The sequence below is a fragment of the Anser cygnoides genome, chromosome 3 (genome assembly GCF_040182565.1).
Source record: "Anser cygnoides isolate HZ-2024a breed goose chromosome 3, Taihu_goose_T2T_genome, whole genome shotgun sequence".
Taxonomy (NCBI): domain Eukaryota; kingdom Metazoa; phylum Chordata; class Aves; order Anseriformes; family Anatidae; genus Anser; species Anser cygnoides.
The window spans coordinates 69857256-69882624 of record NC_089875.1 but is presented as its reverse complement, the minus strand read 5'-3'; the positions used below and the strand labels follow the sequence as shown (position 1 = coordinate 69882624).

At 36.9% G+C, this 25369-nt stretch overlaps 1 protein-coding gene across 2 annotated transcripts in view; it reads left to right on the top strand.

The window, feature by feature from the left end:
- The window catches only part of RFX6 (regulatory factor X6), a 38774-nt gene extending 13697 nt beyond the window's left edge, over nucleotides 1-25077 (top strand). Inside the window, exons 6-19 of one of the 2 annotated variants that reach the window (XM_048065596.2) lie at nucleotides 3608-3635; nucleotides 8495-8602; nucleotides 11103-11180; nucleotides 11268-11381; nucleotides 12570-12619; nucleotides 13435-13594; nucleotides 14414-14558; nucleotides 15820-15929; nucleotides 17968-18085; nucleotides 19153-19275; nucleotides 20667-20876; nucleotides 21401-21910; nucleotides 22911-22993; nucleotides 24294-25077. In XM_048065596.2, the coding sequence (XP_047921553.1) occupies nucleotides 3608-3635; nucleotides 8495-8602; nucleotides 11103-11180; nucleotides 11268-11381; nucleotides 12570-12619; nucleotides 13435-13594; nucleotides 14414-14558; nucleotides 15820-15929; nucleotides 17968-18085; nucleotides 19153-19275; nucleotides 20667-20876; nucleotides 21401-21910; nucleotides 22911-22993; nucleotides 24294-24521 (2065 nt within the window). In that variant the 3' untranslated portion in view covers nucleotides 24522-25077. Of the gene's footprint in view, nucleotides 1-3607; nucleotides 3636-8494; nucleotides 8603-11102; nucleotides 11181-11267; nucleotides 11382-12569; nucleotides 12620-13434; nucleotides 13595-14413; nucleotides 14559-15819; nucleotides 15930-17967; nucleotides 18086-19152; nucleotides 19276-20666; nucleotides 20877-21400; nucleotides 21911-22910; nucleotides 23130-24293 lie in introns of both variants that reach the window. The other variant, XM_048065595.2, reaches the window with a different exon arrangement.
- Nucleotides 25078-25369: the final 292 nt, after the last annotated feature.

Below are 25369 nucleotides of genomic sequence, written 5' to 3'. Positions count from 1 at the left end.
GATGGTCAGTGAAAATGTAACTTTAAACTTCCCTAACAAAGGTATTTATAGGACATTAATTGTTGTTGATACCAGAACTAATATTGCTGTATATGTCAGTGTCTGGCATTCACAGGTTTAGGCAGCAGTTTGCTCCCTAAAGACACTGATTTTAATTTAACAGCTTGATCTAGATCTCTTGTTTGTATCTTCCAGTATGGCCTCTTTGAAGTCAGAGTAGAGCTGCATCAGCTTACATCATAAGAGGATTTGTTAGTGTAAAGCAGCAAAACACGGTTTCCAGAACACTTGTCTCATTTTGTTTGCTTGTGTGTCACCCTCCAATTTCTTTCCCCAGGACAGCTTCCCATTATGAAACGTCCGGAGAACGGTGTGAAGCTGGCACCTGTGGGCAGGAGGGAGGGGTCAGTGTAGATTAATATTTACAGATCCTTTGACTGGCTAATATCAGTTTAAACCTAACCCAGGAAGCTCTAATTATATTTATTTAAGGGACAGCTAGCAGGATCAATACGTTACGATAGCTGCCTGTTGGTTTGCCAAAGATTAATAGTTCGTAAAACAAATGTCTCTGTTCACATATGGCTTGAATGATGGCTTTCATTGTCTACAGCAGTGTGCCTTTATAAGTGGGGACTCTGAGAAAGGAAAGGAATAAGGGACTTTATAAACACACACAGAAAATTCAGTTGCTGGCAGATTCAGGTTATACCCAAAGAGACTTTTCCCAAACAACGGGGCAAGTGTAAAAACTGAGGGTAATGTTGCCAGTAATGCTGAAAAGGTGGGATCTTTCTACTGCAGGACTTCAGGTATAAGACTAGAATATGCTATTTCTCTATCCATTATTTATCCAGAGCTGCAGAGGTGTTGCTGGTACACAGCTAGATGCAGTTCTTTCCATAATGCAACATTATCTTGAACAAATTGTTCATTTAATTGACTAAAACCAGTTATTTTCACTTAAAGGAATATAGCCACACTTAGTCCTCAGCTTTAGGTCAGCCAGTGCCCTTTTCTTGCAAAGATCTGTCCTTTCACAATCTAGCCATGATGAAGGCAAAGAAATTGGAGATTGTACAAAATTCCTCAGGGATGGATTTTCAATGGTATATCCTCACTTAAATATGTACATAGGTACTCCCCAAGATTTTCATGAGTACTTACTGTTCTGACAACCCCTATTTCAAATGAAAGATTCTTATGCACCTTTGAAAATCCCACACTCTACATATCTGTATCTTTAGGCAACTTATGCCAAATCCTCCAAAGGAATCACGTCTGGAAATTCCTAAAATTTAGGTAATTTTTTTCCCCAAGGAATGTACAGATTTCTCTAGTTGTCCCTACAATGAATGAGAAGTGCTTTAAAAATGACATCTGGAGAGATCAGAAAGTAGATAAGTCAGAAGAGCATCTAAGGTGCATCAGTAGCAGTCTCACACTGCGTAACAGCAATCTGATGTTGAAGAACTGAAGCCAATTTGAATCAATCCATCCCAGACATATAAACTGTAAGACCTACTTGGGAAGCTTGTTCTGAATACTGTGCTGCCCTGATTTCTGATACAGCCTTTATAAAATAGCTTTCTGGTGTACTGCTAGCATTTCTGTTACACTAAGCAAGGCAGAAAGAAATATGAGGAGAGGGACTAGATTCTCATCTTATGAACTGCTTATGATTCACTAGTAAGGAACCTTTTAGTTGTGTTAGGACTTGTGCTCTCATGTTGGAGGTGTTGAATTTCCAGGGTCCAGCAGACACTAGCTAATTTAGAACAGAAGCTCACATGCTGACTTTGAACACTCTGGGCCATCACTGTGTTTGGATATGGCTATATGAAGACAATGATGCGGTAGCCTGGGTTTAATAACAGGCTTCTGGAGAAGAAAAGTCAGGTAGTGTAAGGATTCAAAATAGCGAGTGAATGTGCCAGTTGCTGGATGCTGGATATAATGATCCATCTTAACCTCTGCCCTTTGCCTGATATCTGTTCTAGTAGGTAAGCTATAAAAATGGTTTCTGAGTCAAACTGGGAGCAGAAATAGGCAGGGAAAATATATGATTTGATGATGGTATCAGATCACACCATGCCTACCAGCACAAATAAAGGCATATGGAGGTCTTTACCACAAGACTTGCATATTAGATAGCAGCTTGTCAAAAGATTAGAAGGGGCCTTGGTTTAGTTGCCTAAATATAGGCCTCTACTACCATTTCAGATTTAATTGTCATTCAAATATTGATATTTAGGTAATTGAGCTGAGCACAGTAGTCCTTAAAAGCATGGTTGTCAATGCCTGAATCTTTAAATTCTGCTGTAAATTGACCTCCTAGTTCCTTTAAATATCAAGCCTTGCAGTGTGAAAGGTCCATACCTAACACCAAAATTGTTGGTATACACATCATTTTGAGAAGCTAGAGATAGTGATTAAGGCTCTGGAAGAGTAATGCTAGCAGATGCTGTTTAGTGTTCTTATTGTACATTCTGCATACTTTATGCTGTACATGTGGAAATCCACAGTCCATAACAAAAACATTTAGCTGTGAAGCTAATTAGCAACTCGCAGTCAAACTGAGTTACACTTTTTTTCATGCTCATCTATCAACAAACCAGGAAATTCTGAAGGTAACTAACATATGATGAATCATCGCATGATGTCCTGGGCAGGTGGAATTCCATAGTCCCTCAGCCTCTGATTGTCTTTTCTGTCAGCAGAGCATCAGAACAGTAGGAAATCACAATATTGCTGCTAATAATTATAAGACTTCATATCGCCCACAGTATCTTACCAGCTAGCAGAACAGGAAATAATGATCAAGCAAGCCGTAGTTATCTTGCACATCTATTTTTAGGATGATCCTTTAGAATCTCTATCCTTACACATCCTCTAGTGAAGAAGCTACAATTTAAAATGTGTGTTTTCTAATTTTTGCATTGAAGAGTTGCCTCATACTCCAATAACGTCATTTGGAATCTCTGAATTGGACTATTAATAGCACAGTCACAATACTGCAACGTATTTTTGACAGCTAATGAATCTTTCATCTCAGAAATTGATTTTGCCTACATCAGAATAATACTGTGGTGAAAGAGAGTGAAAGAGCATTACATTTTCTTCATTTTTCCAAGAAGTGTAAATTCCAGATTTTTTTTTCTATTCTGAGTTTTCTCATCTGTATCAAGAACATTATGAATTTCCTGGACTCAAGGACCTGCACTTATGGTCCCCTTCTGATATTTGCAAAGTTGCAAAGATTCAGAGAAAAATAACTGAAACTGAGTTTCGTACATTGTTTGGTCAATGATCTGAATCTTCATGTTTAAAATATATCTTTCAGCAGGTTTCCCTGATACCCTCAGGCACTTACATGCCAATGGCAGAAGTTAAGGAAAAAAACATCAATTTTATTCTTATTACATTTGGAGAATCATAGTCATTTTTCCAGTTGATCTATATTATATAACTATTTTATATGTATATATAGGTATGTATGTATGTGTATATGCTTGCATGTATGTGTGTGTATATATATGTGTGTATATATATATAAATACAAATGTTGTGCTTATGAAAAAGTAATTAAATACATTTATTTTCAAAGGTTCTCTGGAAGCAAGTTGAAGAATGAGGTAAGTGCTGTAGTCAGTTTCCTTTCACTTCTGTCATAATCAAAATAGTATTTGTGACCTGTGGTTTTGTTCACATTCATTTCTTTGAAAATTTCAGCAGTATTTCACATTAAAGATTAGACTGCATAACCCTTTTTCATGATCCTGAGTATTTGCTCTTCTAAATACTTTAAGAAAAATCAGATTAGAAGGCAGATTCCAGGGTTCATATTCCAACCTAGCTCCTCACAACTGCAGAAGTTTGTAACAGACCCTCCTACAAACAAAGGATCAGTGTCTAGCTTCTTAATTTTTTGCATCAATTAATTTTGTAGGACTTTTTGAGAATCTCTGGTCTGATTGGAAGTGAGAAAATGCTTTTAATAAACTGAACTTTATACCTTTTCACCAGCATTATATTTTAATATTTTTGGCTCTTCATAACATTTTACTATGATCCATCTTTATGCTGCTTTTGATTGCTAGACAGAACAAACAGCAACTCTATTCACTTTTGATCAGCCTTATAGCCTTTCACTGTACTTCACATTTTAATTTAGTTCTAGGAAAAAAAAAAAATAAAAGTTTTGTAAAAGGCTTGTCTCCAATTTCTATCAGAAATATCCCTTCTGTTGAATCGTAGAACTGTGTGTGTTTGTTTCACAAATAACTTACAGTTTCACTACTTTACCCTCTGGGACAGTCACTGTCATTCTAGTCATATTTGTACTAGAAAATGACAGATTCTTGCGCTTCCTATATTAATAGATAGGGATTGCTCACAGGATTGTTCTTTGGCACTGAGTTCAACTGCAATGTATAGCCTTTATCAATACTATTAAACTCCTAATCCTACAAAACAACATAGTCACATCTCAGACACAATGCCAAGGAGAAAAGCCCCTAGCATGCAGTAGCTGTTGAAGCGTGTCTGATAGTTGTTGGCAAGAGCCAAAACAAGGCCAGGAATAATAGTGAATAATACCATTCCAATATTGTCTGGGAACATTTCCTGACTCCATTTAATTTACCAGATTAAATATAGCCTCTGTGATCAACTGATACACAACTGGTTTTCTCCTTTTTCATTTCCAGATAAGCAATTCCTAGCTGATAGCAGAAATTCTTATTGGTCCCTGAGAGTGTAGCTTTACTTTATTGATTTTCACCCCCTTTATTGCCATTATCTCAAAGCCATCCAGGTCTTTCTACGTGACCTCTTGGTCTTCCTCTTTACTGATGATTTCATTAGCTCATGTCAGCAAATTTAATCTATGAAATATTCAATGCCATCAGTCCCAAGTCTGATCTTTGAGAATCTTTACTTCAATTCCTTTTCAGCCCAGAATTTTCACTGTCAACACAACATGTTAGCATTACAGCTAGAGTCAGTTTCTTAAACATTTTACATTCTTCTACTAATCCCTATTCTCACCAGCATAACTAATCATTTCCCATGGTGACACCACGTCAATTATTTTAGTGAGGTTCCAGATTAGATCTGCTCTATTTTCCCCATTCAGATAATCAGCTATCTTATCCAAAAAAAAGATAGTGCTATGCTGGGGATATCCCCAACATATTCAAGGATTTATGAGCACTGCTAAAACATTCGTTCTTTCAGGATTGGAGGATGAAAATTTCTGGTTCCCTTGGCATAAATGAATGAATACACACATTCCTTCCATCTCAAATATGGAATTCTCAATCTATTGGGAATTCACAGTCCCATAAACCTGTCTTGCTTCTGCCCCAAAGTTCAATGCGTTGGTCCTCCCAGAAAAAGAATCACAAGGAAGTCAGTGGAAATAAATGACAAAAGACATACCAGTGTGAGGTTTCATTTGTGTGGTTTTATGTTATCTGAAATTGCTCAGACAGGTCTTAAGAGAAAAACAGGCTTCTGTGGTCAAAACTGAATTTCAGTAATGTCAGTTTACTAAAAATTTGGCAAGATGCTTTCCATTAAATTGAATAGGTGATATATCTTTATTCATTTGCTTGAAAGCACATGCAATTAGGTATTCCAGAAAGATTTACAATGATTGCATAAGGTATAATTCCCAGTAAGAACATAAAGACATTGAAAAGATGTTAAAGTACTGATTGTCTAAATATACTGAGTAAATGGCATTTGAATGAACACTTATTGAGTGCCAGGGACACTGTTTACTTCTGGTATGTTTTATCACGTTTTCTAGTATTCTCTCTGTAGGGGGAGATATCAGCAAATTCTTTTATCTAAACCAGTTAGTGCACCATTAGAGTCTGCATGGTTAATTAGGCAGATAATATTACTGTCATTATCTTAATGTTAAATGGCCATTAGAAACAGATGGCATTAAATTGAAAGGCAAGTGGCAGTGGGTTAAAATATTAAGCCTAGAGCTGAGGCACAGTCATATAAGTCCATTAGCAAGGTACAAAACATTGCAAATTATCTTCTTTTAAACCACCCACCACCATCACTGCCTTCTTTTAAAAGAACTAATCTCTTTTAATCAGACATTTTCATATATTTAATGGGTAATTACATCATAAAGTAATTGAAATTACTCCTATTATTAAACAAAACAAAACGAAACTCCTGATACTTATAGGCAATTACAAAACTGCAAAAGTATTGATGTGAAGAAGTACTTATGTTTAAATTTCTCTAATTTCTTTGACTTAGAGTGTATATGTATTTGGATAGTAGATAGCACAGGCAAAGTTTTTTTATGTAATATAAGTACTCATTCTTGGCTATCTGTTTTGGTAGACATTCCACCCTATAAAAATAGGGGATAATATATATGTTGAATAAACCAGGTACAGCTATAGTTTTCTGAATACAGTATTTGAGATAATTTCACATGAAACTGGCCTCCAATTGGTGAGTTTTTGGGAAAATATTCTCTTTTGCACTTCTTTATGCTATATTTATCTATATACCTATTATTCCCAGTTAAGTCAAATCTGACTGTATGTAAAAGGGTAGCGAAATACCACTTCAAGTACTATTCAAATGTCTAGGGCATGGACATAAATTCCTTCCATTAGTACAAAAGGAATCTGTATAGAAGTAGTGGATTTACTGCAGGAATATGCAGTAGGCATGCTCAAGCCCCTATGCAAGGCCTTGACATGAGGACTGGGTGGACTGAAGTGGAACAAAGGGTTTCAGCCAAATAGTCTTTGGATTTGAATGCAATCCTATGAGAATAAGCACGATTCATTCAGTAAAGACAGCATGATAGTACAGATTTCATTGCTTCTCTTGAGGATGAGGGTTTCATCTTATATTGTTTTAGAGGTTAATAAGCATAATGTGGTATGCATTATTAATATAAGCATAGTAACATTATATCACTACAGAATATGACTTTTCTACTTTGTGGAGAAAAAGACCAAACCAGATTCTGTGAGAGTATTGTTACAAACCTAAACAAAGATTGATTTATCTTATATTGCTTCTGGTTAGTAAATGCATGTACAAAGTGGCTGTTGTTTCATCCTTTGCAAATCTCATCTCTTCAAAGGCTCACATCTAACTATTCAAGATGTTTTCTCAGTCTGTAACTAGTACAAAATGTGTTTATGATATTTCAGAAGTTACAAGCCAAAGAGGCTAGAGAGGTGACCTCTAAGAACTGCAAGGAACTCTCAGATCAGCAGAATTTAATATAATTCAAGAAAAGTTTGTCTTGTCTCCAGGTCAGTGTTGACAGTGCATCAGTAAAGTAGCTAGAGAACATGAAACCTCTGGGAATACTATTGTTACTGAGATATAAAACTGAGATCATATTGTTAATAACCCCCCTTTCTTTTTTATTTCTGTTGTTGTTAAAGAGTTAGCCCTAGCAAAATAATATATTCCTTTCCTGTAAGTCCCTTTGAAACTGCATTTCCTCTTTCCAGGCTCAGTCTATGACCTCTGACTTGGAACTTCAGGACTGAGTTGCTGTACAGGGCTCTTTCTATTGTGTAGATCTGTGACTGTATGTGCCTGTACTACCCAGCACAGTTTTATTCTGTCCTTATGGACAAAAATGTTCACAGAACCAAGTCTAGTGTCTCTGAGGTGAATGGCCAAACTTTCTGTCATTTCAACAGATTATGAGGAAGCCAGCTAAAATCAGCATCATGCCCCAGGAGGGCATGCAGCTCAGGATCCTGCCTTTTTTTCCTACAAAGCTCTTGGTACATATGTTTATGTGTATCTATTTCAATACAGTAGGAGACAGAACTGGAAGATATTTTCTGGGGCTTCACATCAAGTCTTCCACAATCACAGATACCTATATAATAAATACATCATTCAGAAGTGTCCATAGGCCCTACATGCCATCACACCTATAATGCCATAAAATATTATCAAATTTTATGATAAACGAAAATAGTGGTTATTGTAGTAAAACAGCAGAACCCACTATTGTAATGCTATCAGAGAGGGAAGAGAGCAGATGAAATCAATAATACTACCAGTACCCTATATCCTTGCACAAGAAAGATACATATTCAGTAAAACTTAGGGTTGCTCTGAGGATGTCACAAGCCTCTACTGTAGAGGAGAGTAACAGATTATATTCTACTTTAGCTTTTAAACACAGGCTAACTTCAAAGCTTGTAGAATTCCATGAAGTAATGTGTCTCGAAGGCTGCATCATTCTGAAAATTCAAATTGGTAGAATTTAGATCTAGGGGCACGTCCTTAATTGCTTTTCTGAGCAGAAATCCAGATCTGGATAAGTATCATTATTTTGAAGGATGATCTGAATGTAAATATTCTGGAATGTTGAGAGACTCTTTAGGTAATATACAAATTCAGCAGAAATTGTTTGACTCAGCTAAAGCTGTATTAAGTACTTCAATGCTACTGTTTTTCCCTCACATTTCAGGGTGGTTTCACTCGGAAATATTCTCTGAGTTCCAAAACTGGAACTCTCCTCCCAGAGTTTCCAAGTGCTCAACATCTTTTGCTTCAGGGGTGCATTTCTAAAGACAAGGTAAAATATGAGCTACTTCTCTTCTAACTTACAGATCAAAAATTGCCACAGAATGTTTCTTCATATCTTAGCCTTTGAGGTATTGACATGAAAGAGCCAGAAATGTCCACAATCAAACAGAGGTGACTGATTTATAGAGGGGGCAAACCTTTACTAACACCGATTAACTGGCTCTCCACTGGAAAGGTGGTTGAATTATTTACCTATTAACTGACCTAGTATTTTACAAACTGATGGTATGTAAGACAGGGAGAGCTAAACAAACAAATAACTCAGAGTTGTATTCATTCCAAATGCCTTTGGATTTAAGGTAAATTTTGTTCTGATTAGATCAGAACAAATAATTCACAACAAATAATTGGATGAACTTTACACTCATTCATTAATTGTTTGAAAATAATCAGTGAAAATCTGACTATATGGGATTTTGGGGATTATCCTAAGGGTTAGTTAGAAGTATTTCTGTAGTATGTTTTATGTCTAACTGATTGCATGTGTGTTAAGTCTGTGTTATATTTCTGATCTGCTAAATTACTGAACTGTGCTAGACATCTTTCTGGTACAAATTGTGAACTCTCTAGCTTAAACAACAGTATGGGTCCTGATGGTGGTTGTCTTGAGATATGTTGCTTTAATGATTTTTGTTTTATAAGCCATACATTGCTTTTAAGTTTGTTCTGTAAAAGTAGTGAAGCCTGGGGTTCCTGATGTGAAGAACTAAACAAAAGGAGCCATCTGTAGAACACAGATCTTAGGTGGAAATCTTACAGGTTCTAAAGAAAGCCCAAGAACTGGTGTCCTCAGTAGTGTACATCACCTGCTGCAGTAGACTCCATTAGTGAATTGACATCTCTCATATATACAGTGTTCTTGTAACATGTAAATCTGAGGAGAATTTGAGGTTCCTTACAGATCCAATACAACACTGTAAGAAAAACTGGATTTTACCACACCAACAATGAACAAAAAGATAAAACTCATTTTGTCTTCATTTTGAATTGGCAGTGTGCATTTGCTCTGGTGTTGGGACCAGGTGACCCAAGGGCCCAAGAGGGCCCGTTGTAGGTGACTTCCTCTGGGAACAGACTCCTGGAGTTACAAGGATGATGGGGGAAGAGATATGAATTTATGTGTGTGTCTTCCTCTTTCTCTCTCCTTTTTCCTCATTCCTTGTTCTTACTTCCCGTTTTCTTTCTCTATTGTCTTTCCCCTCACTCAGCTTATCTGGCCAAGAGTTATTGAACTCTCTCCTGCAGTTCACACTGTTATCCCTTCACTTACTGTCCCATCACTCAGTCCCCTAAATTAAGATTCATCCAAAATAATATGATTACAACAATATTTAAAGCTCTGACAGAGGACAAAAGTTAAATGACATTTACAAGTCTTTAAAGTCAAGGAAATGCCTAAGTGAACTTTAGATACTCTGTTGAAGCACCACACATGAAGTTAGACTCCTTCATTAAAGGTCTTAAAAATTGTATGCAGCTGAATTTGCTGGAGATTGCGTAAATGTATCAGTCTGCGCTAAAACAAATTGATAGTTTCTGCATTTTATGTTTCTGAAGAAAATAACCCAAAACTCAAATTTTCAACAAACCCTTAAAAAAAAAAAAAAAAGCCTCATAATGTTCTTGAATCTCAGCCTTTGCCACTCTTTTTCAAAGACATGTAGCTACAAAAGGAGTTGTGAAAGTCAGGAAAGTACATTCCAAAGAAATCTGTATGTGAGACCTATTGAAATAAAGCTGTACTAAATTCATTCAAAACCTGGGACTGGTTTGCTGGGGAAGTTCACAAGCTGTAACAAAACTTTTCATAATTCTAGACAGTAAGAATGGTTTTGCTAGCATCCATCTTTCTTTCCTTCAAATATTTTACAAAACTCTTGTTTTGTAATTTACTACAAATCTTAAGATTTATGGTAATATTTTACAAACTCTTGTAATATCTCTGCAGGGTTATTAAAATAAGGGAACACTCCACTCAGATAAATTAGCCTGATGAGATGAAAAGGAGTTCTGCTTTTTAAAGTTCAGTTCATGTAAGGCAGCGATTAAACTTTGACCAAATGACTGGCAGCTATTTTCTCATTTGTCCAACTAGATGATGTTTCAGAACACTCATAGACGCCTATAGTAGCCTAATGATTAACTTGCACTACTCTTTAGGATTAATCTTAGCTTTCAGAAAGTGAATTTACCTTGCCATCTGACTGGCTAATCTAGCTATTGTCTTACTTTGATATCCACATGTTCACATTGTATACAGGATTCAAATGCTACAGTTCTGACAGTAACATTGAGACTTAGAGATGTGGGTAAAAAAGAGAGTTGAATGATGTCATCACTTCAAGATATACAGACTCTACTTGTAATTATGCATTGTAATTCAGTTTATTTTGTATGTTTAAATTCTAGCTACAGAAAGCTACAGATCACTATAGCAAGAAAGGAGAGAGAGCTAAGAAACTGTTTAATCTTTCTTTCTTCCAAAATAGGTAGATACTCTTATCATGATGTACAAAACACACTGTCAGTGTGTCCTTGACAATGCAATTAATGGGAACTTTGAAGAGGTAAGTTTGTTTGAATACACATTCTTGGTATATATGCACAGGCAGACAAGAAAGCATTGTTTATGTCCATGATTCTTGTTCTTTTAGATTCAGCATTTCTTATTACATTTTTGGCAAGGAATGCCTGACCATCTTCTTCCCCTGCTCGAAAATCCTATCATTGTTGACATCTTCTGCGTTTGTGACTCAATTCTGTATAAGGTAAGTTAGGTATTTAGTTCAATGGATAATCTCAGCCATAGTATAGCTTTTGCTTGTGCAAAAATAATATCAAAGAATATCAGGATGCCCCGCTATATAGTTAGAAAGATTGTCATACCCTCTATAACACGTTTGACAACTACCTGTCAATGGGAGGAAATAATTAATGGCTTAATAAAAAACACCAAGCAGTCAAAGGAAGAGACTTGAGGCTGTTTAGCACCTACTACCTTATTGTCATACATTTGTCATTCTTTAATGTACAAAAACAGGGGAAAAATACACAAAGGAAGAAAACAGGTATGTCTTAGAAACATATCAAGCTATAAAGTAAGAAGGTGATTAGCACTGAAGATCATAATTACTACCCTGGAGATGAGTCATTAAACCTCATTTACTTGTAGAGGTTATATTGTACCTTGTGTTTATGAGGCTTTTCCTGCTATAAACCTGATGTCCCAGTAGATCAATACTAACTCTACTTGTAATAAATATGTAAAGTGACAGAAGAAGAAATACTACAGGAGCCCAAATTAGAAAACTGATAAGGTAGAATTACTCAAAGATCATAAATCTATCATTCTCTCTCTTGTCCATCTCACCATTTCTCACTCATAATCATGTTAGATATTCTTGGCAGCACAGCTGCCAGAAAGGAGGAGGAGTACTACTGTGGTTTTATCAAAGTGTTTGCATTACTGGTGGAAACAGATTTTTGGAATATAGTCCAACAACTTTGTCCCCTGCAATAAAATGCCCCAGGAGGCAGGCCAGTTGGCAGAGTCTTTTTGCCAACACAGTTCCTCACCACACTTAGCCATAAGAGATTTATCCTAAACCCTGAACACCTTCAGTGCCACATGCAGTATGGTAAAAGAAAGAGTCAAACAGCTCTTGAGAACTTGGAAGGTTACTCTACTGTAAGACAGGAGTGATAACACTTTATTGTTTTACTAGCATGCTGCAAAGAGGCATATATTAGGAATGGGAGATATCTAGGTATATGATAAATATATATAATACATATGTTCCTATCTAATAGTGTTGGGAGAAATCTAGACAGTAGGTTGAATGGCTTTATTCTGTATAAACTCCCTGTCCTTATCACTTTATAATCTAAGTAGATAAGACATGAATGAATAAATGGCCAATGGAAGCTTGATATCATTTTCTGTTACCTTTTTGAAGGTCCTCACAGATGTACTCATCCCTGCAACGATGCAAGAAATGCCAGAAAGGTAGGTATAATAACTCTATATTCTGATTGCTAGGCATGTTCCAGGAAAATATAGAGTAAATAGAAATTATATATCCTAGAGAAATTTTCTCACAATATTTATGTTCATTTTTATAACAGTTGAATGTGTATGACAAAATACGATCAGCTTTGAGGACAGCTATAGAAGTAGAATGGCCTTAAAATGATAGACACTATTTTAATGTCCTGTTTCAGTGTCTCGTTGAATATCTTGAAATATGTTTCTTCTACACTAAAACCCTAGGAGAGGCCCTATCCCCCTCCCCCCCCCCCCCCCCCCCCCCCCCCAAAAAAAAATGCTTACATTGTATAAAGGTGTTTTTTTAAGATACTTTTCAGGTTTATGTCCTATGCATCATCATGATATCTAAGCTTTATTTTCAGCAAGATATTAATAAGAGGATTGTTATAAATTACCTCTGAATCTTCTCACTTTTCCTTTTTCTTGGAGGTTGTCATGTTTGGAGTTTTATGTCTAAGACTTCAAGCTTCAGATATCTCTAAAAGTTATTGGATTTCTTATGGTTTATTCTTAATACTAGTGGTTTTCAACCTATTTCAATTGACAGGTGGCTTACTTTTTTTTTTTTCTCAGAGGGGGGTACATATCAAAATATAGTCAGTTTTAGCATTATGATGATCAGACATCTGTTTCCTTTCAGGATTACCTGAGGAATAATTCACAGATCTGTCCAGGAGTCTGTGAATCACAGACTGAAAACCTTTTTTTTTTTTTTTTAATTAATGCAAGACAGTTTTTATTGATGTTTCTCTAAAACACATTTTTTGCTGTAGTTTACTGGCAGATATAAGAAATTTTGCAAAAAACTGGGAACAGTGGGTTGTTTCTTCTTTGGAAAATCTACCAGAAATCCTGACAGATAAGAAATTGCCTATTGCACGAAGATTTGTTTCCTCCCTGAAACGGCAGACATCATTCTTACACCTAGCACAGGTAAAGAGAATAAGACTTATACATCAGAAAATTGACAATTACATTCAGTTCGTCTTGCTGGCTAGGAGATGTAATGCCTCAAGTTTTAATCAATATTTCCATGAAAGACTTGCATCTTGTAGTTTTCAGCACGTAAGAAAGAAGAGGACAGAAATAGATCTTATCAAGACGTTCTGAACTTCAAAAGAAGTAGTAGAAAAGAGAGGAAAAAGAGGGGAAAGACCATGGTTATAGTGAATTACCATCATGGGAACTTTAGGCAATCATATGATAAAGTGGAATTTTTGGTATTTGTTCTAGTTCTAAATGGGAAAATATCACATAATCCTTCATGCCTAGCAAAGTTTCACTGTCTTGCCCATGATGTGAACTTACCTCTTTTGGAGTCTGACTGAAAGGAATGTAAGTGATAGGTAGCTGAGTGCTCCAATGCTAAGTTGGCAGGATACGAGTGTCTGCAATTGGGAGACACCTCCATAGGATGGTTTGTTAGATTGTAGAAAAGGAAACAGTACCTTTCTGGGAGCTTAAATGCTAGCAGCTTGGGCTTTTGAGAGTGCAGCCCTCATGAATAGCTGTAGATACACTATTTATTCACCTTGAGTTAGTTTTCTGTTGTATAAATAGTAAGACAGACTTGTGGGTGACATTGTGAAAATGAGCTGAAAGGAAGGCACATTAGAAGAGCATTAGAATTCTAATTGAAGAGAAACATTATCACATTTGACCTATAAAAAACAACCATGAAAAGACAGCTCGTGATTCTTCTCTGAGAATTCTTTCAGGCTTCTCAGCATTTTACCTTGTTTTCTCTTACAGATTGCTCGGCCAGCCCTGTTTGATCAGCACGTGGTGAATTCCATGGTGTCGGATATTGAAAAAGTTGATTTGAATAGTATTGGCTCTCAGGCACTCCTTGCAGTCTCAGGGAGCACAGATTCTGATGGGGAAGTCTACAGTGAATGTAAGTCCATGGTGATATATTTGTAACATTAAAAGAAATCTACTCTTTCATTCCTTGCCATGCTAGTCTACTTGGAGATGGACTGAGAAAAGGCACAGTGACACTGCATTTCCTGATCTAGCTCAGTGTTAACATTAGTTTAAGAAAACCAATTTTTTGCCCTAGTATGTCCTACAAAAATGGAAGCTTGCACTGGGAAGTCATCCGGGGTAGAAGATTTTAAACAGCTGTTGAAAAAATAATTTTCATGTCAGTTGCTAATTGTAACAAAATCCCTTTTGAAGTTTTGTCTTGATCATGTGGGGATATTAGCAGAGATTCTCGAAAAAAAGTCTCAAAAGTTGACAGTAATTATAGCTTAATTAAATGGATACTTGAGCTAGTTTACTTTTTTGGTTTTGTTTTTGGCTGAAAGTTGACCTTTAAAAAAACATACAATTATCTATAAACTGTAACAGCCATTTTCATAGACAAAATAGAATGGAGTAAAGTAAGAATTCTGAGGGTGTTATTTTTTTTACATGTTGCTATACGTAGCTATTTTGGGGAAAAAAAAAAAAAGAATTAGCTGTCTTCTTTTTTGAAAATATAACTTTGTCATAGGAAGCATGATGATCAGAGTTTGGGGAGCTGAAAGAAGAGCAATAATAATGTGTCATCTTCTAAGGACTGTTACATTGATCATAAAAGTTTGTTCTCTTAAATAATGGTTCACAATCCTATTCATATTTTAATTTGAGTAGTCCACTTCCTATTTCTTCTGTAATTGTTTTCTATTTTTCTCTTCTGCCACATCAGCTAAGAAAAGAAAAGGCAAAATAACCAGTCATACAGGCACTTTCTTCCAAATGGGAAGTAGGGAAGTTAACTTTACCTTATATTGTGAGAAATTTGTAAAACATAAGGGAAACCATAAGACAGTGTACACGTCAGCCACATCACAGATAAATCTGTTCTGCTAAACTTAGTAACAGATAAGTTTTCAAGGCTGAACCTAAAAATGCATGGGAAATAGCAGTGTTTTTTTTTTCTTTTATCTTCTTGTAAAATTATACTGTATGACTGTAGTGTTAAAATAATTAAAATATGTATGTGTCATAGATGTGTGTCTCCTTACTTTGCTGAATAATTGCTCATTTCTTCACTGCTCTAATTCTTTGCCTTTCCTTTCCATGCTACAATATTGTCATATGGCTGGTGAGTGGCTTTTTCTCATGTTCAGAATAGCATGCAATGATATGTTCTCCTTTTTACGTGGTAGATGACTCTATTACAGTGTTCCAAGAACTGAAGGACCTTCTAAAGAAGAATGCCACTGTGGAATCATTTATTGAATGGTTGGATACTGTGGTTGAGCAAAGGGTTATCAAGGTATCTGTCAAATATTCTGCTTGACTCGAGACCAAATCCTACTCCCCTTATTCTTGATACAGTCCTTTAACTATGCAGTCCCACTAACTTCCTATGTGAGACTGTCATTTCTGCTTCTATATCCTCATTGTGACCAGGGTGTTCTTCACTTGGTGTGAAAGTGAAGATTATTGATTAATCATGTTGAGTGCTGTTGAAAAAACTAAGTCAGTGAAAAAACTATGTTTGTGAAAAAACTACCTATCTTAACTAAAACATGAAAGTCAGCACTGTCATAAGCTCTACACGGAAAAAAAAATAACTTATCTGTGCATGCATGCAGAATCAGAGGGGTATTGCCCAGTGAATAAGGTGAGCCAAAGTTGTCCTTTAGAGAAGCAGACTTTTCCTTCGTATTATTCAGATGGTACTGCATGTGGTATAGGTTAGTGCAGCAGATGGATTCAAAAGTAGCTAACCTGCAGCAGGATTTGTACAGACTAAGATGAAAGATAGAGTTTTATAGCTTTATAAGGTGCTTAACTTGGTAATTGAGGCTTTTGGTGGGATTTTTTCCCTGATTTACAAGATGCTTTCTAATCACAAGTATTTTATATAGATGTAGTTATGAATGATCACACTATGGTTCAGAACAAAGTGAGTTCTCAATTATATCTCAAGGAAGAGATATTAACCCAATTTGAGACACTAATTAATGTAAATTAGCAGAAAGAAATGTTACACATGATATTGCTTACTACTAGCTCTAAAGACTGGTCTTCCCATAAGGTCCTGTTCTGTCTGGAAATGAAATGTTATCTTGTCTATCGTTTTAGGGACCATCTTGGTATGAATGGGTGCAAGAGGCAGAGGCAATGCAGTTAGCTTTGACTGGCTTGCAGAAGAGTTCTTCTGCCACTTACAGAAGTGGGCATGTCATTTTCCCTTTCTTCACCTGTTTTCCCAAATTTCAGTGGGACAGTCATATCTTCTTTCTTTCTAAAACAGTCTGATTTTACTACTATTTACTGTCATATGTTAGCAGGACAATGAGGTGCTTTGGGTGCGTCAGGGCAACTAAACCCAACCAAGTCTTTACATGCACTTGCCTAGACACAAAACTCCCAGTGAAGCTGAGCAATCGCAGCTTGCTTTAGAACTGAATGATTACAGTCTAGAATTGATTCCACAATTTTAAAACACAATTCTGAATAAACAGACCAGGCAGAAACATTGAAGTACTCTCCCATTCAGCATCCTCTATTTAGTACTGTAATTATTAAAGTTAACACATATGTTTCCTAGCATTGTTTTCCTGTATTTAGGGGTAAGAAATACCAGCAAGTCCTGAGTCTAGATCTATTAAGCAAGAGCTAATCATTTACAGAACATATAATCCTTCCGTTGCTATCTGTGTAAAGTGTTGTTACTATAAAAACACAATAGCTTCTTTCTGCTTGCTGCTTGAGAAAGCAACAGGGCATACTATTACCACATGAACAAACCACAGCCAGAACAAAGTGACAGTATGAAGTGAGCAACTTTAAAAGCTTCAGTGTTACAATAGTAAACACACCAGTTTCTGAGAGAAAGTCTGGCAGGTATTATACAGTTTATAATAAATTACAGAGACTAATTTGTGTTCCCTGTTTATGTGGAATAACATGGCACTAGAGGGTGATTTTTTGTTGTCATTGCTTTCTTTTTGCTCTGTATACCTGTATATTTACAGAACAATTTGCCGTCTTCAGTATTAGAATACAAGCTAATTTATATGTCTTCAGAGCACAGCCAGAACCCAAGTGGTAAACAGTTTGCTTCATCTAACATGGTCAGAGCTCTACTCTGTTTGCATTGTAAAGAGTGAATGCTGCTGTTTATCACTTTAGGACATGCGTTCTGAAAACAGTTTGATTCAGGCAGCTTGATCCACTCTACCACATTAGCCTGAGTCAAGGACTCCTTGAACTCTCAAGAATATTCAGTTCTCCTTTATCCTCTCCTGTGTGTAGAAAGCAAGTTAGCATACCTACAATATTTTACTACTTCTGTCTTTCAGGCAAGCAAGCAAAATGGGAGGTCATTAAAGAAGAGGGCTCAAGACTTTCTTCTAAAATGGAGTTTTTTCGGTGCTCGAGTGATGCATAACCTAACTCTAAACAACGCATCAAGTTTTGGTACCTGGACTTTGAAAAACACTTATATTTTGTACATAAGTGCTGGCATTTATCTACCTTCCACTACTTCCTCAGCAGAGAAGCCTGTCATAGTCTAAAGATTCTTTGATCAAAGCCACAAATACTGTATAATGTGCTTTTCAAACTAACATTTTACAGTAAATGGTACCAGTAACTTATTGGTGATCTGTGTCACATGTTCATTTTCTGAAGGTATTTTTCTCTTGAATTGCTGTTTGATACTGCTTTGCCATTTAAGAGCTAGAAGCTGTTTCTTTTGATATACCACTGGAGCTGTAACTATGTATCTCAGTAGGAGACTGAAGATTTAAATTATTAGTTCTACATGTGGACCAGTTTGGGAAGGGTTTGTTTTCATAACAGCACAATGAATTTGGTAGGTCGCTAGTGTTATTTAATTCTGGGTTCAGCAGACATTCAATTCAACAGTATCTGTGGTTTTAAAAATTAAGGTTCACAGGTCCATCTTTAGAAATGTTTGGTCTGGGGAATTCTCAGAATATTTTATAAAATAGAAAATGTTAGAGCAAATTAAATCCATTTTAAATCCAGTACATCATTTCTCAACTTGTCTTTGTAGTAGTAGGTACATCATTTTCTAAAATTCAGAGGCTATTTGAAATAGCTGTAAGGACAGACACATTTTTAATGTCATATATCCTTGAAATGAGGTCAAAGACTTCACCAGTTATTGTCTGGTTATTTAGCACAAGGCAAACAGAAATAGAGCGGAGGCATTCTAGCAGACTTCAGCCTTATCTAGCTCCACTGTGTGCCCTCTTCAAGAATAAAGCATGTCTCACTTTCATCAGTATTTTTCTTTGATGTAATTAGTGGTCAAATAGCCTACAGGACAGTAAACAATTGAGCTAGGTGGGCCAGTGCAAAGAGAGATTAGAGCTAGAAGTTAGGCACTATTCCTTGTTGGTCTTGCCAGGTCATTTAAAGTCCACAATTATTTGTTTGTTTCACCAGCTTCTTGTAGAGTGGTGAGAGATGGTCACAAAGATAACTCAGCTACTCTCTCTCTCTTTCTCCTCCAAAAGGTTCTTTTCATTTGGTCCGCATGCTACTAGATGAGTACATCCTGCTTGCCATGGAGACACAGTTCAACAATGACAAGGAACAAGAACTCCAGAATCTACTGGACAAATACATGAAGAATTTAGGTAACTAGACCTTGTTTCTTTTGAATGTGTTCCTGCATTTTTAGAATTTTGCATATTTGTTGAACTTTAAGCAAAAGCAGACTTACAGTCTTCTGAAGGTGTAGTTCTATGTGACATTGTCAAATCCACCTGAAAAGGCTGTGAACATTCACTCAGCAATTTATTCCCACTGTCAACCATGGTTCACTTAATAATGTTTTGTGGGAATGTGAATACACAGGATCACTGAAGTGATCTTGGATGCTTCAAACAGTTTTGTGGATGCAACTGAAGGACCACAATCTGCAGTGTGAAAAGAAGTAAAATTGCAGAGAGAGCAGGAATTCCCAATCCAGTTTTTCTGCCAAAGCTGAAATATGTAATTACACCTTGAACTAGGAATGTATTAAATGTTAACAAAATGTGAATGTGCCTGCAAGATTGGAACACAAGTTGGAACCCTACTTAACATCTGACTGAAGTATTACTATATGGAAAAGAAATAAAAAGAGCTTAAAATAGTATCCTGTATATTTTCCAGCTACCAGGCTTCTTCAGAATTATACAGTTTGAAGACACATGCTCCAGGTCTTTTATAAGAAGTGGATCAAATTCTGGTTCAAGTTAATCCCCAAAATGCAATGGAACTCCACTGGGCTCTGTTGAATTATTTTTGATTGACATTAACATCTGTAATCAGTTCTTAAGTCTTTGGTTGTTATTACTCTAAATCTGCACTTTGCTGCAAGAAACTTGCATAGAATTTATCTGAGAGTAGATGGATGCACTTTTTCTTTTAAATCATCCTTCAGGAAATGCCTTGTCCCATGTAGCAATTGCCTTCTCCTTGAACACTTAGGTGAAGTCCTTGAAACCATAGGTGAAGTTACGGTTTCCACTGGAAAATACCAAAAGTTCCACTGACTTTATCAGTAGTCTGCAGAAAACTGAAGAACAACCGAGTATAACAAATGCTTTTTTCTATATGTCTGTATGAAAACAGACAGACTTTCTGTCATTCTAAAACTCCCATTGTTGATTCTTCAGGCTGAAGTATCATGAGCCTTAATGTAATTTGCTTGACTTCATTGCTGACATTTATTACAAGGAAATAAATCTAATCCATGTCTTTACTATGATGACTTCAGTAAGGAACTGATAACACCATCAGCATCTATTTTGTAGATCTGTGGTCACAGAATACAATTCAGACAGTTCGTCTGGGAAGATCAAGAGTAGAGCATATTTGTTTTCAACTGCATGCAAAAGATGGAGGCTTCGCTGGGTTTTAAAATAAGCAACCAAAGTCATGAACAGATCAGGCAGCTCATGTGCTGCCTATATACTAGTGTTGAATTTATGTGCAATGAGCACTCATAACAGCCACCAACAGTTTTCACTTACTCTTCCAGATGCAAGCAAAGCCACCTTTACTGCATCACCCAGCTCTTGCTTCCTAGCAAATCGTAACAAAGCTGCTCCTCTGACCAGTGACACTTCAGTCAAAAATGAGTGCCTAGCAGAGCAAACCTATGTGTCCTTGTCAGCTAGCCAGCCCAGCAGTGTACCTTCTGGTCTGAATCCCTTTGCCACAGGAGACAGTGAAAATATGCAGCTGACAGGTATGTATCTGTTCTCCTAGTCTCTCCTATTTGCTTGTTACTCTTTCAATCCACGGCATCACATTACTGTAAGAGTAAAAATGACCATATGTATTTATGAGGACCTCTGGTAAATAACATTTCGTAAGCTCATCTTCTGCGCTGATTCATGGAAGGGGACAACTGTAGAGCCCTGCCAGTAAGAGATCCTCTTGGTACAATGGTAAAAATACCCTACATGTCATGGCTTGATGAAGTTCTTGTGAGGCATGAACAAACAATAACATCTTGAGTGCACAAGGCTTGTATCTGCTGGAATTTCACACTGAATGTGGAAGCCTCCAATCTGGAAAATGAAATTGGGATGTTTCCTAGCCCTAAACCATGAATTAAAGAACCAGCATTGTACAGGTGGGAGCCAATGCATATTGTCTGTAAAGGTTTCAGATGGTAACATGCACTTCACCAGTGTGTCTTAACACATTCCGTGTATTCAGCAGTACTGCAGTAGTAACACTATTGATGGCTAATGTTTATTATTCCAGGTCAGATGGAGCTGTCTGAAAGCACTGGTCACCTGATGACTCCACCCATTTCACCCACCCTGGTCAGCCGAGGAAGCGTTATCAACCAGGGGCCGATGGCTGTGAGGCCTCCAAGTGTAGGCCCGGTGTTATCCACACATTCACAGTGCTCTTCCTACTCAGAACCCCTTTATCAGACTTTGTCGCAAAGTAATCAGAATTACTATGGAAACAATTCCAATTACCAGGCTATGTTCAGAACTCAGGCCCATTCCACGCCGGGAGTTTACCACCACAGAGCAGAGCACAGCCGTTTCAATGCATTAAGTGAACAGCAGTTCTCCAGAGACTACTTCAACAACAGTTGTGCTGTATCTCCGTACAGTGCCAGATCTCCTTCCAGTTATGGTCCCTCATCCATGCCTCAGGACACTCACAGTATGCAGTTTCTGAATACTGGGAGCTTCAATTTCTTGAGCAACTCAGTGTCTACTTGTCCAGGAGCAACATATGCCCCTAATGCTTCCAACGGTATTAATATATACAAATATATTTTATTTTTCTCTTCTGTTTCTCTTTCTGTGCTGGAGTGAAAGAGTCTTTCTCTGCTTTTTCCTATGGAAGCTTGTTTTCTGCTCTTATTTATACCTTCCCGTTTTCCACTTCTCTGATGGCACACATAGATTGCAAAGCAGCTTAACAAGCTACTTCAGGATTTATTTTCCTCTGGGGAATCCTCAGTTGACCTCAGATGCTTCTGTTGCACCTATGCCAATCTTCTTCTAGCACCACTGCTGTGTCTTTCACAATGGAAGCAAAACCAGGATTCCTTTGTGATTAGCAATCTCTTGAACAGTCCCCAGAACACCTACTCTGAAGCAGAGCAGGCATAAGATAACTTACCTTTGGGATCAGCATACTGGGCCATTCTAGTCCTAGGTTCAAGATGGTGAAAGAGAAATGAATAAAAATTTGCATTAGCATTAACTTGAGACTTTGGCCCTAATATTTCCCATGCTTCAAGTGTAAAGTTGTTGCCACAATCTGCTTCAGAGATATAGTCAGCAAAAGGCCACCCTCTTCTGGAGGAAAGACACAATGGAAATATTGCTTATATATGAAGTTGTGTATGCTGTATCACCATGCAGAATTTCTTTCCATGTATATTTTCCTTGACTGTCAGCTTCAGAAGGGACCACTGAACTCCCTTCCATGAGTCCACATGACTGATATGAGTCCATATGGCATCTCTTCTGTCCTCTGATCACAGGCTACTCTTTAATTCTGAACTTAGAATGGAGCTGCAATTCTGTACTGAAGGCATGACTGAATTCCTAGGATTTTTTACACCCTTGTTACCTACCCCTCTTTTGGGTCAATCATTGCATGAGTTACTGATGTTATTAGGCTATATACGTACATAAATAACCTTATTCTTGAGGGATTCAGCCAATAATTACCTATTCCTTTCTTTTCAATAGTAATTTCGCTCCGCTCTTTTTTTTTTTTTTTTTCAATCTCCTGTCAATAGGATATTATGGAAACAATATAAATTATCCAGAATCTCACAGACTTGGATCAATGGTTGATCAACATGTTTCTGTAATCAGCAGTGTAAGTAGCATTCGATCATTGCCATCATACAATGATATACATGATCCACTGAATATCTTGGATGACAGCGGAAGAAAACAAACAGGCTCATACTACACAGAGTCCCCACCTTCTATTGTCTGTCGGACTCCTATGCGTAAGTATATCCAGTACTGAGGAAGAGCTATGAACTGTTTGGCATCTTAACAAGTGCTGAGAGTTAAACTGTAGCTCACATATACTACATATAAGATGCAATATAGAGATGAAATAGCTAATACATCCACCTGGGATGTATCATAAGATATTGTTTCCTTAAAATTGCAAGGCAGTGGCTTTAATAACTCTTTGTTCCTGTTAAGAGGGCTGTGATATATTGTCCATGAGGATTGGAATGGCTGGCCTGAATTGCAGGAAAATCTATATTAGGAAATATTTTCTAACTGTTAAGTGAGCTAATAATGAACTGGGCTCCTCTAAGGGCTCTTTACGATCCTCGCTGTGAAGCAGATCAAATGAACATGGAAGTCTACATACATATTTCCTGTAGTATACTCCCTTCCTGTCCTATGCTTCAACTATGTGAATTAGGCAAACCTCCTACTGACAGTGAATTTTAGGTGAAATTACCTAATTTGGCATGTGCATCAAAAAAATGGTAGCTGAGTTTGCTTTTATATTCCCAAAAAGCTCACAAGTATTGCTTGGAAGATGTAAACTAGGGCACAGCCTGTTCGTTTCTCCACAAGGTTACCTCTTCCTACTACTTACCTGTTAAGCATGCACAGAAGATCAGTCATTACTTGAATTTTTAAGGCTCTGCAAGAATTCAATAGTCAGTTCTTTTAAGGATGTTAAGGAAGGGGAAAAAGCCAGCACCACGATGAAAGGATTGTGCCCACCAAGCGTCTCTTGTATTCTGTGTTGATATGTTCCAGGTGGTGGCAGTGGTACCATCAGTGAACATGGACCTGAATGGTGCAAGATATGGAAAAATGTATATAGCAAATGTAAATAGCTTTGCACAGTTTTCATAGAAGATGGCTTATACTCAGGCTGTAATTGTCAGGCCTGGAGCAGGATTTTTAGCTGAGTTCACTGACATGAGGTTTTGACCTATACCCTGATGCTGTGAGGAGCCACTGAAGAAAAATTATAGAAGTATAAGTAAATTGAGTGAAGTATAAGACTGTTGAAATTTCAGTCCTTCAGATGATGCACCTGGTAGATAAGTGCTTCCATCAGATTAAATTGTACCGTGTTTTTTGTTAAATACAATAGATAGAAAACTTGCAATGATGATAACCTTTTTTCCCCACAGCTTCAAACATGCAAACCGCATCTTCTTCCCAGTGTATGTATGGAACATCTGGTCAGTTCCCTCCTCAGGAAAATCTGGAGTCTCATGGCCCACCAAGCAGGGAGATGGTATCATCTTTACCACCAATCAACACAGTCTTCATGGGAGCAGCTGCTGGGGGAACCTGAACTGGGACAGACATGTCAGTGCCTTAAGCGTACTTTCCAAATTCAGACATTAAGGCTATGATGGCAATCTTTTTATGCTGATGAATTAGAAAAGTATTATATATAGGTGTAGAGCCATTTTAGAGATATTAGCACCCCTCCACATGGAAAAGAAGCTATATTCAGATTGTGTCCTGCTTGTGAATAACTCAGGATTGGTTTCATTACAGCTTTTAAGTCAGAAATTCAGGGTGAGCATAAAGAACCAGTGATTCTTGAAAGCAAGACTAAGTTGTAAAGAAATGATTACATCTCTTCCTAATTTATTAAAAATGCTATTTTAGTCTTTCACTTATATCTTTTTATATAAAAATGTTTATTTAATGCCTGTGTTGCTCATTATTTATTAGGACCACAGAGTAACTGTTTACTTTCTCTTATTTGACAAATTGTCAAATGTATGTATCCTACCTCCTATGGAAATGTTTACAAGGTCAATTTTTACTGTTTTAAATGAAACTAAGCCAAATTCTTTTTTTTTTTTAACTGTGTTGTGCTTTGGAAAGTCAATTTCAAATGTCTAGTGCCTATTTGTGTAAGTGAAAGTCCTCAGGAAATAAATAAAACATATTGTGGGATATTTTTTTTTCTTTTAAAATGGACCACTTTCTCTTAAAATACAACCAACAAAACATGCAGGTATCATTAGCTAACTAATTTCAGTAGCCTGCTACTGTAGCTGGTTAACTGAAACAAATGAAATAATGCCACAAAATGTCATGAGATTTTGATATTACTTGTGGTATGATCCCCAAATTTATACTGGTGGAAATCCACAAAAAGATGTCCATCGGCTTTCATGGGTATAAGCTAATTGTGTGTATTCAGCCCCAAAGTAGTAAAGATGATCAAAAAATTTTGCAATCCTCC